Source organism: Lepisma saccharinum, chromosome 11, assembly GCF_977018435.1.
Source record: "Lepisma saccharinum chromosome 11, izLepSacc3.1, whole genome shotgun sequence".
NCBI lineage: Eukaryota > Metazoa > Arthropoda > Insecta > Zygentoma > Lepismatidae > Lepisma > Lepisma saccharinum.
Window position 1 is genome coordinate 56,786,437 of NC_139239.1, and position 19,826 is coordinate 56,806,262.

Below are 19,826 nucleotides of genomic sequence, written 5' to 3' on the forward strand. Positions count from 1 at the left end.
AGAGAGAGAGAGAGAGAGAGAGAGAGAGATAGAGAAAGAGAAAGAGGAAACCCAAACATAATAAGCCAGAAATGAAAGAGAAAACATGGAATAAAGAAATTATCAAGAAGACAGTATGAAGCACGAATAAAAGTATAAGACTGGCAAGAGAAGAAGGAAAAACCAGCAATAACCTACAAGGAGATAAAAAATAAAAAATAAAGTTGAAAGGTAAAGAGAGGGAATATGAATTGGCCAATATTCCAGGGGACGTCAATTGACCTCATTTGACCCACCCTATTTATATTTTGTTTGTCCGTTTATAATGTTCTGTCTATGAGTGGGGCCATATCGTCGCCGATGTTACCTGTAAGCAGTGTTGACGATTTTCTCGCAGGCGGCAATGCCTTCCGACAAATAGAGAGAGTAGTCATTCGCCACGTGCTGCTTGGAGGTCCCTGAGACGGCGTCATGATGTTGGTTGATGGAGACGGCTCTTTTCAGCAAGAATTCCTCCTCCTCAAATCCTCCTCCCAGGGCGAACTTCACTTGTTTACACACCTGCGTAAGATGAGAAGCTGTTATTTTATATTTACACAAATATGGTTTTGATGATAAATACCTCACAAAACAAAAAGTTGTTTTTCTGTCTTTTTTTTTAATATGATTTACATTTTAACGAATTTGTGGAAGATATTTGGTTGGTACAACAGAAGCATACATGGAATTAGCCTACTGAATACAGTGCATTCTCAACATCCTTTATGGTCATAACTCTCCCTCTTACCATGTATTCGATGGCTTCCGTGGTGGAGTGTTGAGCACAGCACGCTACGGCCCCAGGAATCGAATTACAGGCTGGGCATGGGTGTTCTCTTTGGGTGTCCAATTCATTAATTTTGGGTGACACTTTATCAAGACACCCAAATTTCAACCTCACTTCCACGTAGTACACACTGGACTGTTTTCGCAGACTAACGATGCTCTGGCGTCTGGACCCATGGCCAGTATAATCCTCTATGTGACTTCTGTTTGTGCTGTCCATATGTGCTTATGATTGACCCTTCATCTATTTCATCTCATCACCATCATCGCAGTTAAAGTGGTAGAAACGCGAAGTAAAATATACCAAATAATTCATTCATTCATTCATCACGCATCCTCACCTTCGCGAATAACCGGAAGTGTCAGAAAAGAGAAGTAAAATAAACCGAATCACTGTTTTGTTGCCAAATTGTATTCTATTAGAGGGAAAATCAACTTTACTCGGAGTCCTTTCGATTGAAATAATTGAAAAATCAGTTAACCTTACCTGAAGGAAATTGTTAGCTTTGTAAGTGTAATACTTGAGTGTTGGTCTAGAGGTGAAGTAGCCTGTCCAATAGGAATTGATGTCGCTGCCGTACGGGAAGAAGTCGTCGTCTTTTGTTGGCCAAGTGGTGTTAGATTCCTGAAGGGCTTTAAGGTAGCAGGAAGGGGTGGAATAGAACACGTTCACCTTCTCGCCTTCTTCCTGTTTCGCGTTCACATACCTTTAAAATAAAGTATGACTACGTTAACATTAAAATAAAATTTTAGCATTTAGAAAACTAGACAGCTTCACCAAAGGCATACCGTGAGTTGTTGTAAACTCTTAAGTGTCTCTTCAAGTTTAGCACAAATGAAATCTGCAAACTAAAAATTCGCAGTGTGGATAAACATTTCTAACAGCCTCATGTGTATATATTCAAAATTGAGATGTATGCAGTACATATTTAAGGATTTTTTTTCCAGAAACAATTTGCCATATTCTGGTATAAGTAACCTTGCTCTTGTCTAAAAATTTGGTGCATAGCATTTGAGACAACGAGAACCTTGTACAGCTGGCTAAAATACTTAGGTGTGTAGCTGAAAGTTCCATCGTTTAAATCTCATTATCTCCATCTTCATAAAAATTAAAATGTGCGAACCAAGGAAGTTAGGGTGGAGAAGGTTCTGTGCGGAAGTGTGGTATACTCAGTGAATTTATTTAGGAGTATTTCACGTACGACTCACGTTAAATAGGAACTGGTATTATGTTGTTTTCCAAAATGAATAAGTGTTTCTGTTGTCAGTAATGTTCCTAAAAAATTTACTTCATTAGCTATAGTTATTTCTTTTATCAACGTTTTTCAATAACCGTTTTTCCACGTAGTTATAACAGGTACAAATTTAGGTATGAATCTATGTACTTACTTAATTATTTTATCCAAGTTTGTAAACCAGGTCTGTGCTTCTTCGTAGTTGAAATCTCCGCCCATAGTCATCAAAACATTGTTCGTCTTGTAAACACGGCCCCATGACTTTGCAGCCGATATGAATATAGGAATCTGAAATAAATACATACGGAAATCATATTCGATACTAGAGACAATAAATTATTTCTTAAACTAGTGAACTAGTAGCATATACATAGTTTCTGCAATTGATTCTTGCAGTTGAGATAAATTGTATGGCTTGGTTTACAAATCGAGGATATTTTATCATCCTCATACATTGTAGCTTTTGGTCTGACTGCATCGGTATAGATGCCAAGCCTCTGCATTCCCCTATTTTATTTCATGTGCCGTTTCTTTATTCCACCATGTTTCCATTCTCTTGTCACACTCCATTCTTCTTCTTCTTCCATCACTCCACTCTTTCTACTATGTTCCAATCCTATCCTCTTGTTCTCACACTCTTCTACATCTTCCTCTGTGTTCCACCACTCTTCTCTTTCTACTTTCCTCCCCACCCTGCCCCTTCTCACGCTCTGCACTTACTCGATATTCCTATGTGCTCCAGCACTCTTCTCTTTTTACCATCTTCCAATTCTGCCCTCTTCCCACTGCCTCCATCTTACTCCATCTTCTTCTATGTTCCACTACTCTTCCGTTTTTACTTTCTTCCATTGTTTCCCCCTTTCCCTCTTACCACCATACTCCATCTTCCTCGGTGTTCTATCACTTTTCTCTTTCTATTTTCTCCCAATCTTGACCTATTCTCACTGCCTCCACCTTCCTCTATCTTTCTCTATGTTCCACTACTCCTCTATTTCTACTTTCTTCCATTCCTCCCTCTTCTTACTCTTACCACCATACTCCATCTTCCTCTGTATTCTATCGCTTCTCTCTTTCTATTTTCTTCCAATCTTGACCTATTCTCACTGCCTCCACCTTACTCTATCTTCTCTATGTTCCACTCCTCCTCTGTTTCTACTTTCTTCCATTCCTTCCATCTTCTTACTCTTACCACTATACTCCATCTTCCTCTGTGTTTCATCATTTTAATTTTTCTACTTTCTTATTTCCATACATTACATACTCTTTTCGTTTACACCTTGATATTCCCTCACTCCTTTTGCACTATACCCTCACTGAAAGCCTCTCTGCCCCTATTCTCTTCATATGTCCGATCCACTTTATACGTGGCTGGTCTATTCTAAGGTGCATGCGTATATTCACTACTACGACTCTCTTCATTTCTAATATAAGAATTTCATGTCATCACTGAACTTATTTGTATGTTCTACAACTGTGCGGATTTCTGCACCAAAATTATTACGCTATTTCTCGCATTGCTTATGTTGAAATACTTACTCTTCGATGTACATTGTAACCATGCAATTTCGGATTGTCAATAATGGGCTCATCAGAGCAGTATACATCAAAGCAGAAGCCAGAAGGAGGCATGTAGAGGTTGTATAGGACCCCGCTGAATATGTCGGATTCCGCACCTGGAACCAGAAGAGAACGCAATTATTTGATAGTGATAGTACTTATTCTGAAGGCGAATCTGAAGTATAGCTACTAATGTGACTTTCTTTTATCCTATCACAAAGATATATTGTATGTGTGTGTTCGTAGTCCAATATTTTCATATATTTTTTAATGTTTTTATACGTTAAATCTCGAAGAGAGTCTCATAATAACTGTAGTGATTTTGATCTAGTTTTGTGTATTTGGTTATTAAAATCTAATTTCTATCTCTGATATATATATATATTAATATATATAGTTCTACAGCCCTTCCTTCACCCAAAATTTTGAGAAAACCAAAATTTTCAAATGATAGTATAAAGAACTCAGGAAAAACCAAAGTGGTGAATGCATCTCCATCTCAAAATGGGCCCCGATTACCATTCTTGTCTCTAAACAACTTTTAAAACGAAGATTAAAAATAGTAATTATACGTAATATTTTATTGTATGTATCGTCTCTCTAGAAAACAGCTATATAATATCCACCTTAACAATCACCCCCAACGGAAAAAAAATCCTGCGTACTTCAGTGACCTATGTATACATCTCTCTCTACGTAAGTAAAAATATCCAATATTTTCATACGTTATCTAATCTGATAGGTTAGTATGATAGCTAGGAACAATACATAGCCAACTTTCAACATACACACATACTTTCAAGATTTTTCTTCATAACACGTGACAGAAATCTGTGATGCTATCTTTCAAGTGGTTGTTGATTTTATTATCTCATCCTCCCATCTTGGAAAAATACCTATCATGGAGAAAGCAATCAGTGCTTGTCCAACTGACAGAACTTTCAATTTAATATATCATTTCTGCAATTTCCTCATCCTACAATTGATCTAAATCTAATTTGTATTATTTATCTTGCCTGTAGATAACAAGAATTGTTGTAAAATTCAATAAGTGTTCACTTAAGTTATTGAACACATTATAATTATATTTCGTAACGCGCTTGCAAAGTAATGGGTTATAAGTTCGGATCGTGGGTAAGGCATGGATATTTCTTTGTCTTTGTTACCCAATTCCGAATTTTCAGCATTCATTCTCATTGTCGTGATTAACGTGAACACTTCTTAATATGGTCACTAAAGTAAAGCCCTCACTCACTCTAGACGAATGATGGGATTGTGCATACCTTTCAATTTTCCTGTCATTTACCTTCTCAGGACCTCCCCGATGGCGCAGTGGTAGCGTCATCGCTTTGAAATCAAGGGGTCCCGGGTTCGATACCCGGTGGAGGCTCATAGTGGTTCGGATCCAACTTTAAACTGTAGGTCCAGTCCCGATTAGCCTTACTGTGCATAAAGTGGACTTACAACATCAACTCAATCAATCAATCTTCTATACATACTATACAGGGTGATTCAAAGGTCCCAGGACACCCTTCCTTATCTGAAACTGATGCGATAATGGCAGATCCAACTTCACTTGGGTACATCGGGGTTAGGGGCCATGTCCCAGAAGCACCCTCACACATCTTGAAGTCCGCCATATTGGATCGAGGTCAATTTTTTCAAATGGCAAGGGGGGGGGGTCATGTTGGGGTATCAAAACACATTAGAATTTTCCAAGAAATGCAATGCTGTAATTAGTTTTGTTATAGCTGTAACGGTACAAAAGTTATTGACACTGAAAGATGGCAACCACGTGGTACCCACCGGCATGTTCTAGAGGATGTGCTCAATGCGGTTCCCATTGTGCCGAACACACTCTTCAAGGCGTGAGATCCACTCTGCATGTACCCGCATGAGCATCTATGGGGGTATTTGATCACAGGTCCACATGATGCGATAGCGAAGGTGGTGTCCGTCGCGAATTTTCTCGGAGTACACAATCTGCTTCAAGTAACCCATAGAAAAAGGTCCAGAGGAATGATGTCGGGAGATCTTGGTGGCCATTCAACAAGACCACGCTGGCTAAACTGGTGACCGGGAAATTGCAAATCTGCAGTGTCAATAACTTTTGTACCGTTAGAACTATCACAAAACTAATTACAACATTGCATTTATTGGAAAATTCTAATGTGATTTCATACCCCATATGACCCCCTTTCTATTTGAAAAATTTTACCTCGAACTAATATGACGGACTTCAAGATGGCAGCCATGTCCCGGAAGCAACCTAACACATGAGCCCCTTACCCCGATGTACCCAGGTGAAGTTGGGTCTGCCATTATCGCATCCATTTCAGAGAAAGAGGGGTGTCCTGGGACTTTTGCATCACCCTGTACATATACATACAAACAGCAATTCAATTCTCCATGTTTGGGAGCTTGCCCCCCGTTCCCCACCTCTGACGCCAGTGTTAACGAAACTAACCAACCGCTAATGCAGATTTTTGCATCATGCACATCAAGATCAGTGCTGTCGCCCAGGGGAGATTCCTCCATCTAGGAAGTGAGGAACTTCCTGCAGTTCATTTACACTTATTCCAGTCTTCTACTTTTTGTAAGATTAATGCATATTATAAAATTATGACCGCAATGCGCGTACACTTGACTAGTTTTGCTACTGTTCGCTATCACTCGCTTGCTCCACCTGACAGCCAAACACGACAGTCGTCCCTGCTGCTGAGAAAGCTTGATCTTCCACCTACATCGGGATTGGCGAGGAGTGTGGAAGTGAGGGGATGGGGTTGCTCGGTTAAGCATCGAGAGATTTCTCATTCAGTGATGCCAACTCTAGCATTATTGTTCTAAATCTAGCATAAGTTGAACTTCGCTGGCACCTAGTACCCTGTGTTTGGCTCTAAACGCGCGTCCTTAGGAGATATAATAGATTTAATTCAAAGGAAGGTACTTTGAGGAAATATATTTAATATCTTATTTGTACTTTGTACTTCTCTAGCGGACTTATTTCAAACAAGATAAAGTATGCCGACCTAAAGGACAAGCTTTTACAATCACATCCCGGTCCATCCTCTTGTTTTGAACTTTTCTTTATCCTCCCCGATTAGGAAATGGACATTTTATGAAAGGAAATCGGTAGAAAGTTGGAGGTCACAAATAAAACATACGGGTCGCCGTTCCCAATCGTCGAATTTTCTCCAACTTTTTCAAGCACACAATCTGAACCCATTTCATTCATACTGAACCCGCTTTCCCAACCAGACAAACAATCAGCAACACAATGACTTACAGACCAAGGGTGTCACACAGAGTACAGTTTGGTGCTTCTTGTTTACACCCAATTCTCGGAAGTATTCGAATAGTGCTGCATTCCGCAAATTACCATGTTTTCAAATTTCCTTTAATTTTCTTGTACCAGTATCATTGAACAGCCATGATAATTCTATGTTTAGAAAATAATATATGTATAAATTATAGTAAATGAAACGTATTAGCACTGATTCTTCTAATGAATTTAAATCGGCTATCGGGACGTCTGGTAGCCTCCCATCAATGCTCATCAAATGAAAACGACCAAATATTGCAGATTGCAGACTTCTGGAGCTTGCCTATCTCCACAAACAACCCATTCATTTGCGCAAGAGAAAAATCGAAATTCTATCACAATCTGAAAAATTGTATGTATTTTTAGGATCGCATATAAATATTTCATTGTTAGAGGAGCATGGCCTCCCTTGGGTACAGGATTGCTGCTAATATTCTAAATGCAATGGATAGTACGTACCTGTTTAATTGAACGCACTTTCAAAGCCTTTGCTCGGTCTGTTTATCATAACATAGGCTATGAATAATTTAGTGATATTGAGCGAAACTTTTTAGTACAATTTTCATTCTACTTTACGAAAATATCCAGCGAGATGTGATCCTTGGATACTAAGTCTCGGTCTCGTCACGATTTTACAGATGTCTGTCTCGTTATCTCTATAGTATCCCTCGGTATTATAGACACAAGTTAGATGGTTCGTTCTTTTCTGAAAGGACAAGCTCTCTACAAGCAACCTTGAATGCTTACCCAAGCTACCACTTCCCCTCCACATGAACTCCATCTGCTTCGAGTACATCCTGACGCTCATGTCTTGGAAATCGATCCTCCCGAAGAACAGGCCATCGAACCCCATGAGGGCAAATTCCGTTGCCACCTCCTTCGAGTGCCCAAAGGGGTCGATTTGCCACGCGACTCTTGGGCGGCCACACTCGCCGAAGGTCTCGTTCAAGAACCTACAACAAACCAAGTTTAGAGGTTCATTGAAGTGGATGTTCAGGTACTTTCTTACAAAGTTAACGAAAATGTTATTTTAATGGATTTTTACAATATCTATGCAAACTAGCGTGTATAAGTCAGTGGCGTTTGTATAAATGAAATACAACATTGCTAATTTGAATTTATACAAGAACGTAGGATTGAATGTTCGAGTCTGCTGAATGTAGACATTTCAGTAAACCACGCTATACAAAGATGCTAATGAAGATAATTTTAAATCTCTAGTTTTTCCAGAGACATACAATACTAGAGTGGATAAGTGTATCCTTTCACAAATGCCCAACTTAAAAGCCTGCTCAATGTGAACTACACTTCTAGCTTTCTTCCAGAATCTGTGGCTCTTGTTCTATTTATTTAGAATGTGCATGGCCATAGGAGTTATGGCCTTGTGTCGAATGGTTCAAGTAGGTTTTCCAATAACAATTTTATGTTTTTCCTCATGCACTTCAGGACACATACATCAATTTTAACTTTTTTGAGAAAGTTTTCCTCCTCCTTTATGCTATTAAATTTCTCTCAACTCCTACCTCACCCTTTTACCCTTCATGCAACTGTTGCTACCTACTTTGAGCCACCAAGGTGACTGGCCATTCCGCGTAAAAGTCAATAACTTCTGTCTTCGGGTAAATTACACTCCTGGCAAGGATCACAAACACCTTTCTGGTTAGGCGAGAGCTTTTGTTTGAAATGAAATAACAATCTAATCCGTTAGTCAATCAAAGACCCTGGAATTTAAATTGGTAATATAATACACGCATGCATCCATTCGTCTAGTGGAAGCGCTAGAGACCTCAACAAATTATTCATGCATATTCTTTAAAATTCAAGTGGCATATGCTGACATGCTCTCTCTTGTTCTCGTTCCTGCCTTTTTTATTTTCGTCTTTTCTATCGATTTTCATGAAATATTTGCGAATCATTTCCGAATGCCACTCTCTCACTCTTTCTTCTCTCTTCATCAGCTTCATGCCCTCCCCATCTTTAACTTTGTTTCTGCCTCTTTCTCTTTGCCAGTTCCCCCCTCTCTCTTCCTCTATCTACCTATCTATCTATCTGATTATCTCTTTTTCATCCCTCTCTGCACATATGTTTGTAGAAATACTGAACGTTCTATTTATTTACAAGGGATTTGCTTTATTTTACTTCGCTTTTTGTGCCACTTTTAGTTAATTTGCGAAGATGGGGATAAGTGATGGCATGAAGAAATTGATGAATGGACACTCACAAACATCCTGCCCAGGCCGGGGTGGATCCGAGATCCCTGGCGTCGTAGCTAACCACTCCGCCACGGGGGCCGGCTATTTATTTACAATTGCATGCACTTATTCCCATGTGAGATAACAAACCACCTTTATGTACAGTGGGATGCATAAGTATTACCAAGCAAATTGTCCATCACCATGCTTATTTTCTTTGTTTTACGCAATTAGAGTTTCAAGAATTAAACCAAAATTCCAAACAAGCTGCTGACAACTTCTGTACCAGCACACGTAAAAATACAATCCTTAGAAACAAGTTGGATGGAAGAAAAAAATAATGAAAGTAGTCATTGATAATTTGCCGAGCGATACTTGTGAATTCCACTGTACAAAGTACCACAGTACTTGCACATTTCGACACAAGAACATTGCTCTTTGCGCGTTCAGTAAACCTGCATAATAAAAGTGAAAGTAAAGTTAATGTCTATGGGCGGTATACGTACCTAGGTAGATTAATGAATGAACATTTCCACAAAAATAAGATTCAAATCTTAACAATCTTACTAAAGGTTTTTCTTAATCCATACTCACTTCAATCCTAGAGTCATCTGGTCTATCAAAGCGGTATAATGCGGCGTTGCTTCGTCACTCATGCACCAGCCTCCTAGGACAAACTCCAGTCGTCCTTCGTCCACCAGCTGCCTCACCACTCCTTTCACATAGTCGTTCTGTTCCTGCCACCAACGCCAGAAGAACGCCATTTCCACATATATGAATCTGGAGAAATGAGAAATACAAATTAAAGCGTAAAAACACGTGTCGTTGTGACGAGTTAAGGTACAACGTGGAATAGAAAGCAGAATGTCTGTGAGGATTATTCAATGATGGCCAATGTTCCACCTTATATGGTGGTTTTCTGGCGTGACGGCAAATTTAAATCTAATTCTGAAGGAAGGAGAGTGTACTTTGTACTCTACCGCTCATATCGACGACTTCCCAAACGCATCCTATGTTCAGAGACCACTAATACATGACAACATAGCAACAAGACTCTTAAGGGTAAGATGAAGACAGAACCTGTCTCTGAAACGTTGGCATACATATAAACTAATTACAGTGGTTAAAAGTTCAGACAATCCAACATGAAAAAATATATATATTGTGTACAAACATACCAGTGTTCAAAAATCTAGAGTACAAAATTGAATGTAAATATAAGATTGCAGGAAAATTAATATATGCAAGCTTCCCTTATATTTTAAATTCTTCTCGATGTATATTTGATACAAGCATTCTTAAAAAAGAAATGCATACCATACCTCCGATTAGGATTCTTCTGTAGCTCTGATATTACTGAATCCAAAATGTACTGGACCCCATACGGAGCATGTCTTTGGTTGCCTGAAAGCAAGCAAATAAAAATAGCTCACGATGGAATGGATATGCTTGTAACCAAGTATGTACAAAATATATGAGTATGTTTTCCGTTTTGTGTTCTATAAAAATAGTCGGAATTAATTTAAATTCGATTGAAACTGATAAATCTAAAATCGTAGCAGGGTGTAGCCTAACACTTGCTATTTGAATTGAACTTCTATTATTTGTGAAAAATAACTCCATCAAAATTATCATGAATAATAATACCTAGTAAATCATCTTAATTGGAGATGGCGTTTATTGTCTTTGAGGTTATTTTTACATCTTCTTGTCTATTATAAAATTGAATGCAATGAATGAAGATAAATATTTTAACGATAAAAATAATATTGTGGAAATAAAATCACAAATAATAAATTAAGTTCAAATTACCTTATGCAAATTTTAAGTGAATATTTAATTCATAGGCTATGTTGAGTAACAAAAGATAGCAAGAATGATATAAAGATGAATAATTTTCTTTAGCCCTCGTCTTAAGATAAGAATCTAATTTCTACATGTTCATTAATATATTTATCTTGATGCTTTGTAATGTCTATTGTACTGTTTCTTCCACAAATCTGATGCATATAAATGTGCAAGAGACATCAATTTCTACACCCTTCGGATCTCTTCCCAATGTACATTGATATAAGTGTAACAACTCATAAATGAACTCAATCTAAGTTTTCTAGCTTTCCTTGAAGTTCTTTATTGATGATTTGACCACTGTAAGAGAGGGACATTTCACAAATTTCTGTACCAATTTAAAGTTAATTCCTATTTAAAGGAGTCACGTGACCACTCACTGCCATAATAGTACTGGTCCACTGTTTTCAACCAACCCACGTCATCGTGCGTATGTGCAAGTAGGTGGATATTCAGCATTCCTTCCTTCGGTTTGGGACATGCCTGAAATCAACAATAACCCAATTTATTTTTAAAACATTCTTGTTTTTCTGCTCTTGAAATTATTATTTTTTGGTATTGTCAAAACATATTGGTAATTTTGTATTCACTAAACATAAATTTACAGTGGCTTATTTTCAAGGAACGTTTTTGAGAATTTAGAGTAATGTGTATCATTTAAATAAGTGTTGCAATGATACAGTACTAAAAAAATAAACTATTATTATGTCTGTGAACAAGTGCAAGTCAACAGTCTAAACTATAAGGTCCTTGAATAGCATATTCCAAAACTTAGTATGCAAGTATAGTACGTCCATCTTCGTTTCATAAATAATAATAACAACAACAATAATCACAGAACAAAGTAATCAAAATATTGAAAAATTGACCTTCTTCTGAATCATATTGATTCCCTACGTTTTGTTGTTGCTGTGGCAAATATTTTTGAATATATTTATCTTGGTACTGTTATTTACCTAAGTACCGGTATATTTGAAATTCATTTTTCTTTTTTACTCGCCAATGTAGGGATTCAAATATCATTAATGCATTGCATTAATTTCAACGTAACTTTAACTCTTATGGTGCCTGAACCACAAATATTTTTTGGTTACATACTGCTGATTGATGATGATGTAGTCACAACGAAAGGAACCAGTGGAGATGGTTCTTCTCGTGTCGTATTTTTGCAAGAGATTTCAGTGACGTCAACGAATAGTACAGCCAACGGCAAATAATATAATAGGCAATTTGTCCATCGCTATTTTCATTCTGTATGTCTTGTCTTGTTTTAAGGAATGGAATTTTGTTGATACATTGTTGATTTTGCTCTCTGTTTATTTACGTTTCTATTTCAATTCAAGAGTGTCATACTATTGAAAACAAATTGATGAAAATGGTGATGGACAACTTGCCTGCTATTACTTTTGCCGTTTGGTGTACTACATACATCGTTAAGAAATTTCGAGAATGTATACAGTTAACATCATTATCTATGACCTCAACTATACGAGACACTAAAAATTTAAGCAATTTAAAAAGTTAAGTCAAAATCAAGTATACAATCAGGTTTCTCGTGAAATTCTAGTCCATTCTGATATGTAACATGACGACCTTTCTTAAAAGTGCAGTTTACTCCAATATGGCGGACCTTAATGTGGCCACCATGTTGGAATATAAAGTTTAAAATTTTAGTGTGAATCTTTGTCTGAAGAAAACCATGTTAAAGGGTGGAAACGTTACTTTTATAGTATGTTCTTTTGCAACAAATTCTACCTTGGTGAGTATTCTTAGTGTTTTATTAATATATTTGTACTAGCTGATTGATTGCCCGGCGTTGCCCGGGTATTTATTTATCCCAATCGTCTATTAAAGTTGTCCGTGGCAGAAACATGCCGATCTTAAATCCACTCCGCAGTACTTAATAGACTGCACCTGTGACTTGTTGATCGTGATCGAGAAAGCAAGTCTCTCTCTCTCTCTCTCTCTCTCTCTCGCTCTCTCTCTCTCTCTCTCTCTTTCTTTCTTTCTCTCTCTCTTTCTCTTTCTCTGTCTCTCTCTCTCTCTCTCTCTCTCTCTCTCTCTCTCTCTCAAAGGTAACAGTGAATGTCACCAATTAGCTTAGCGACTCTGAAAACTGGGCCTCCCCGATGGCGCAGTGGGGTAGCGAGGGGTCCCGGGTTCGGCACCCAGCGAAGGCATAAGTCGTTCGGATCCCACTTTAAACTGTAGGCCCAGTCCCAATTAGCCTTAATGTGCATAAAGTGGACTTTAAACACCAACTCAACAACGACTCTGAAAGCTATGGATTCGATACTAATGTAGGCAATTTTTGACATTTTATTTTTCACCCCCCATGCCGATAGGTGATGAACTTGGATCTGAACGGCATTCGTAGTGTCACTATTTATCTTAGCGACCCTGAAAACTATGGATTCCACACTAATATCGGTCGTTTTCGGTTATTTTACATGTCACCCTCTTCCCACCCTCACCCCTAGAGGTGCCAGGGATGTCTTACCCCCACAGTATTTCTTTCCAAATTACAAGTGATATGTCCAACTTTGGTTGAAATCGCTCAAGGCGTTCGAGAATTATGCCGGAACAAACACACATACACACATACATACATATATACATTTGTATATATTAGATATATTAATTGTGTTAGCTTGCTAATTATAAATGTTATTATCATTATTAATGTCATTATTATGTGAGGCACTTGTTTCGGACCCCTCCCGAAATGTATAAATAATAAATATTTTTTCGATATTGAATATCCATATCACACTGCCGAGTACGAAACCAGCGTTTACCCCCCCCCCCCTTCCAGCACTTTGGTGCCTGTGTGGGATCTTATCACCGCCATTGAGACTGCATGTGCCAATAGAGGTCGCAGATGTGCCTATTTTGTAGTTATTTGAGTATTGTTCTTGCGATACGGCAGACGGAACAATATTTTTCATAACAAGGATAATTTATTAGCGTCTGTATACTCTACTCGTGTATTTTTTGTAGACACAAGTGTCTCGCCAGCTCGTGGTACGGTCCACGTCAAGCATCTCACAGACAGAGAGAAATCAATGGGATTATACATAGTGTTCTTTGACTAGTCAGAACCGCAGCGATACAATCTAAATGGCGGTTGTTATCGTAATTCTTAGCTGCTAGAGCGGTTTTCCCATACTTATCAAGAACAAGAGGTCAGTTGTTATTGTTGGCTTTTGTTCGAAAAATACAGTTGCATTTCCAAGTAACATTTAAGAAGAAAGCACTTATTCAAAATATATATTTTGTAATAAAATGTTACAAGAGCTTGTTTTTGTTATTTATATCCAGCCAACGTTTTAAAAATATTGTTCGCCGGCCCCCGCGGCGGAGTGGTTAGCATATCCCGCTACGACGCAAGGGGTCCCAGGTTCGAATCCTGGCCTGGTCATGGATTTGTGAGTGTCCATTCATCAATTTCATCATATCATCACTCAACTTCGCAAATTAGCTAAAAATGGCACAAGAGGCTAAGCAAAATAAAGCAAATCCTAAATCCTATCCTAAAAATATTGTTTATGTTGTGTTCTTATTTCACAAATCTACAAATAGGTGCATTATAATTTCCTTTTGGTTTTCTACTTCATGAATAGTAAACATGTACAGTCACCGGCAATAAAAGTGGGACACCTAGATCTTGAAATACTATTTCCTGCAAGGCGTTGTGTGTGTTGCCTAACTTTACAGAGGTGGTAGAAGTTTCCATTGAAACTATTAAAATCCACTTCTCGCCGTAGAGTTAGGCAACACCTTTCAGGGAAGCGAGTATTTTAGGATCAAGGTGTCTCATTTTTATTGCCGGTGGCTGTACAGTCAGGGATAACATACTATTGTTAGCGGCTAGTTTAAAAAAACAACAAATGAAATCCTAACAACCTTGCATCGTGCATTTCTTCTTTCATTTTACCATTACCTGTCTTGTCTGTCAAAAAGCAACATAAATTATAAGAATTTCAGGGTAATAGAATTAGGTCTTGTTTCCATGTTACAAAAACACTAAATGTGAAAGTAAAAACACTATGAACGTAACGTTTCGATCCTGCATCAGGCCCTTCTTGACACCACGAAACTTTTTTAAAATCGTTTCGTAGCCTGAAAAATGCCCTGATACAGGGTCGAAACATTACGTGCATAGTGTATTTACGTTAAAAAAACTGCCTTGGTCAGCGCATTTAGTGTTTTTATTTCAGGGTATGTTTTAATGATTCCGTAACAATGGTAACTTTCTCGATTGTAGAACAATCAGTATACATATTAGAAACAGTTCAGTCTGACATGGCCTGGCGGTTAACGTTACGACATTCAAGCCATGAATATTGAGTTTGAATTCCGTGTTTCTGTGTTCTACGTACCTCAATCAATTCACAGTTAGTCCTTGATTACAAGAAGGCATTTAGTGAATAAGTAATCGATATAAATAATATAAAGTATATCAAAAGGCACATGTTTTTAATGTGGAAGAGAGAGTGTTTAAATTCTCATAATCACAGTTTTCTCTCTCTCTCCATCTCGATCCCCCCCCCCTCCGTCTCTCCCTTACATACACACGTTCTCCTTCTCCCCTCTCTCTATCTCCCAAGGTGGATTGATTTAAATCGCGATTTAAAACAAGATTTAAATTTTAAAAAATTAAATTGATAATTTATAATTTATTATTTTAGAATAATGTTCATAAGGATTTTGCAATAAACTCGTAATCCTTTAATGGTGTCTATTAGGCTCTAAGATAGGAAAATAAAGGAAATAAAATATATGTACTGATGTTGTGAAGCTGATATGAAAGGAAATGTAAACACAGGATTTCTCTTGATTTAAAATTCAATAATTTTTATAGGCAAAAGTAGCAAACATTTTGTGCAGAAAAATATACAAAATACTAATTATGTTAAACCATAAATAGTGCCATTATCATTAAACTGTAAATAAACATAGTAGCTGATATTCTTCAAATTATAAATAAAAAATCTCCAAAATTCAATTACAAAGAGTATAAAAATATTTCAGTTACTATTTTAAGTTACAATTTTAGAGTATATCCAGAATGTTTTATTTTCACTGGAAGAAAAGTTACTGAAATTATTAGAGTTTCAATAACACATTCAACAATATTTGCATCGTAGGTACAGTATCAGAAACAGAAAAATATATATTTAGGTATATATTTTTTTTTGCTTCAATCAAACTGTTCAAATATTTTACATAGCCGTTTGGTATAAAAAGCATTTCTATTTAAAAAAAACATATATCTATATGTATGGTGTCAAAAACCATACAAACAATTTTAAGCGTGTTTTTAAAAAATAATAAAAAAATCCGATTTAAATGAAAATATATATAAAAATGATTTTTTCAATAAAAATCATGATCTTTATCCACCCTGCTACCTCCTATACTTCCCTACACCCTCTCCCTATCTCTCTCGCTCTATGAAAATCAAAGGCCTCCCCGATGGCGCAGTGGTAGCGTCATCGCCTTGTAGTCAAAGGGTCCCGGGTTCGATACCCGGTGGAGGCACATAGTGGTTCGGATCCCACTTTAAACTGTAGGTCCAGTCCCGATTAGCCATACTGTGCATAAAGTGGACTAAAAGTACCCAACCAACCAACTATCAAAATCAAATTATGTTTAGTTCAATTTGTGTTTTTGGAATTTAGATACTTTTGGATAATCGCGACGATGACGAGTGATGAGAAAATGAAACTGATGAAGGAACAATTACAAAGAACACCCATGACCAGTCCGGGACTCGATACCGAGAACTTCGGTGACGAGATCGAGAGTGGATCACTTAACGCTCTCCGACACAGAGCCAACTATCGTTCAAGGTTTCAATTGATGCATCAGCCAATAATTCAAATATTCTGGGTACATGTAAAATGAGAGTTCATTATACAGCACACCCTTCATCCTCCTAGTAATTCAAAGGAAACGATTGTTTTGCTGTTGCAGTAGATCATGTGCTGTTTAGCCTATGTCGATAATATAAACTTGAAAACAAAATAATTTCCAAAAATTCTAAAAAATAGGAGAAAAGTGATAAGTACTTTGGAATAATGTACAGTCGCCGGCAATAGAAATGTGCCACCTAGATCCTGAAACGCTCGCTCCCCTGCAAGGCGTTGTGTGTGCGTTGCCTAACTCTACGGCGGTGGTAGAAGTTGCCACATTTGCTATTAATATCCACTTATCGCCTTAGAGTTAGGCAACAAACATAACATCTTGAAAGAAAGAAAGCTTTTCAGGACCTAGGTGTCTTATTTTTATTGCCGGTGACTGTACGACATGTCTGAAAGTTCATATTTGCTTCGGAACGGAAACAAGCGAAATGCTTATCCTGAACCTCTCAGAAAATGTAGTGAATAACTTGCAATCGGGGCACTCTGGTTCAAATTCCATTGTGGGCACAATTTTCAGTCCACAGAATCAAAGACGTCGTTGGAGGGGGAAGGGAGGCCGACCTCCCGATAATTTTGAAAAATGTATTGTGAGTCGAGCCACAGCACAAGGCCGCTAGGGAATATACATTTGAATCATGATTCTAAAATGCTAACACAGAGGAACAAAATGAATGCATTTTTATGACTGTAGGAAGGTTCATTCGAAATATTTTCACTACTTTCAATTCCGTTCAACATTACATGAATTGAGTGAAAGGGTTAGTTAATCTGAGATTCATCCTCTGATAGCATGATTCCGTGTTCCTGAAGTACAAGTGTCATGTTATCCGACAGAAAAAAATGAATTCCAGTCAGGCACGTATCTAGAAATATGTTTTGGGGGAGGGGGGCTCGGAACCAAGTGTCTCAAAATAATAATAATGTTTAAAAAAAATAATTGTTATATTAAATTAATTAAAATAGTATTAATTAAAATATTCAAATTAATTAATATATTTGTATTACATGAATAGGTCTGCCCTGGCAAGGGAATTAATGTCAAATAGATAAAGAATTGAATATTTATTGAATATAGAAAAAAGGATGTTAGATCCATTTGACGAAAAGTAAAGTTCCTGGTGATATTTTATGAATGTTACGTTGCAAGTAGTAATAAATCTGATATAAATCATCTTCTACTGACATTCAAAGTCGTATGATCACAATATAATCCTTTCCTTCCAATAAGTTTGGAGGAAATAAATAAAGTTCGATTAAAGAAAAAGTATATTTTCATTATTTAATTTTAGTTATATCATTAATCCATTATTTTCATTATTTAATTTTTGTACTTAGTAAATATTTTGGGAGTGGTCCGGACCCCCTGGACGCCCCCCTAAATACGTCATTGATGCCAGTGACAACAATGAGTCTGTTACAAACACGAAGCCTTGATGTTCTCTATCTACTGTGAAACTTTGTCGGCTGTTAACGGCGAAATCCTCTGTTTACGTACGCACCAAAACACATATGTATGTGTGTATGCGCCTGTGTGTGTGTGTAATAATTATGCAATATTAATAATCGTGTTGAACCTCTCGATGGCGTATTCGATATTCGGTAGAGGCTCTTAGTGTCTCTAATATCTAATAATCATCTTGCCTGATTTACGAGAAGAACAACTTGTCTATATTTTCACTTTTCGAAATACGCCTCGCGCCTAGCGTTTTCAAACGGTCCATCCTGAAGATCCTAAATATGCATAATATTCACTTCACTTTTGCGAAAACTTTTCTGATATGCTTGAGTTGCACGCGTAACAAACATTCGAGTTTTGTTATACCACATAGTTAGCTATTAGAGTGCATAAAATTTAATAAATACTTTCCAAGTACAGTGTAATGTTTATATAACAAGCGAAACAATCGCAGAAGAAAACTTCACAACTTACCTCGTAACCGCACACAGCAGAAACTATGTCACTCTTGATAATTACTGCTAACACTACAATTATTCCAATTCTGAGCATTCTGGACGAAATTCTCTGCAATCGACGACCGAAATCAAGTTTTAGTTTGACATCACCGAAGAAGAGTCTGCCGTGATAAAATGCAGGAGATATAAACCTGCGGTGGAAGGGGGAGATAGGTGCGATTCAACGATAGCTATCAATTTCGTTCATAGCGCGCATGCGCGCAGTTACGGCGGCGAAATTGTGCATCCTGCATGGGGAAGATTTGATATGTCAGTTCCTGTTTTACCTCGAAACGAGCTTCTGACTGGTGTGTGTGTTTTATCGTCTCCTTACAAAAAGAAATCGCTAATGTATGAGCTTCCTTGACGATAGACATTTTGTTTGTACTATTCTTCAGAATGTGTCTTTAATACTGAAATCTATCAGTGACACTAAAGCATATTGATTTGTCTTCAGTGCACATAAGATACCTACCTGATTGCTAATTCAAGATGGCTCACAGTAGAGCTTAATGGAGTTTGTCTTTGTACTGGTGGACATTTCGCAAAGCATTATGCTAGCAATGTACACAGAAGAGATTCTCTCCTTGTCATACAGAAGGACTACCAAAGAATGTATGATGAAATCATACTGGTTTTAGGTGACGTGGCAAAGCTATAGAACGAATTAGGTAGGTGGTTGACTTGAGGGGCTAGTACCCTGGTTCAAACCATTTCCGTGGTTCTCCTCAGCAACTCCAGGCTAATTTTCGAGTTGGTACAGTGGGATGCATAAGCATTACAGTAGAGTATTTTTGTGCATCTGACCGCAACTCTGATTTTTTGACTAAACGACTACAAAAAGTTGAAAAACTCACTTTCTCTCCCCGTTCCGCGCCTCATTTATTACGCTGACGACGTTTCACGGGCGCAAAAAGGCAGTGATGAGTGAAAGATGAGCTCTCATCTCCTCATCCTCCTCATCTTTCTCATTCTTTTTTTATTCTCT

At 37.5% G+C, this 19,826-nt stretch overlaps 1 protein-coding gene across 1 annotated transcript in view; it reads right to left on the reverse strand.

Moving 5' to 3' along the window:
• Nucleotides 1-18,989, reverse strand: part of LOC145994817 (lysosomal alpha-mannosidase-like) — a 43,478-nt gene extending 24,489 nt beyond the window's left edge. The window contains exons 1-9 of the mRNA XM_083131135.1: nucleotides 18,816-18,989; nucleotides 11,339-11,441; nucleotides 10,433-10,514; nucleotides 9,705-9,890; nucleotides 7,666-7,871; nucleotides 3,576-3,712; nucleotides 2,194-2,327; nucleotides 1,292-1,511; nucleotides 347-540 (exon numbers count right to left, since the gene is read on the reverse strand). Coding sequence (XP_082987261.1) covers nucleotides 347-540; nucleotides 1,292-1,511; nucleotides 2,194-2,327; nucleotides 3,576-3,712; nucleotides 7,666-7,871; nucleotides 9,705-9,890; nucleotides 10,433-10,514; nucleotides 11,339-11,441; nucleotides 18,816-18,893 — 1,340 coding nt within the window. The 5' untranslated portion in view covers nucleotides 18,894-18,989. The remainder of the gene's footprint in view (nucleotides 1-346; nucleotides 541-1,291; nucleotides 1,512-2,193; nucleotides 2,328-3,575; nucleotides 3,713-7,665; nucleotides 7,872-9,704; nucleotides 9,891-10,432; nucleotides 10,515-11,338; nucleotides 11,442-18,815) is intronic.
• Between the last annotated feature and the right edge of the window lie 837 nt (nucleotides 18,990-19,826).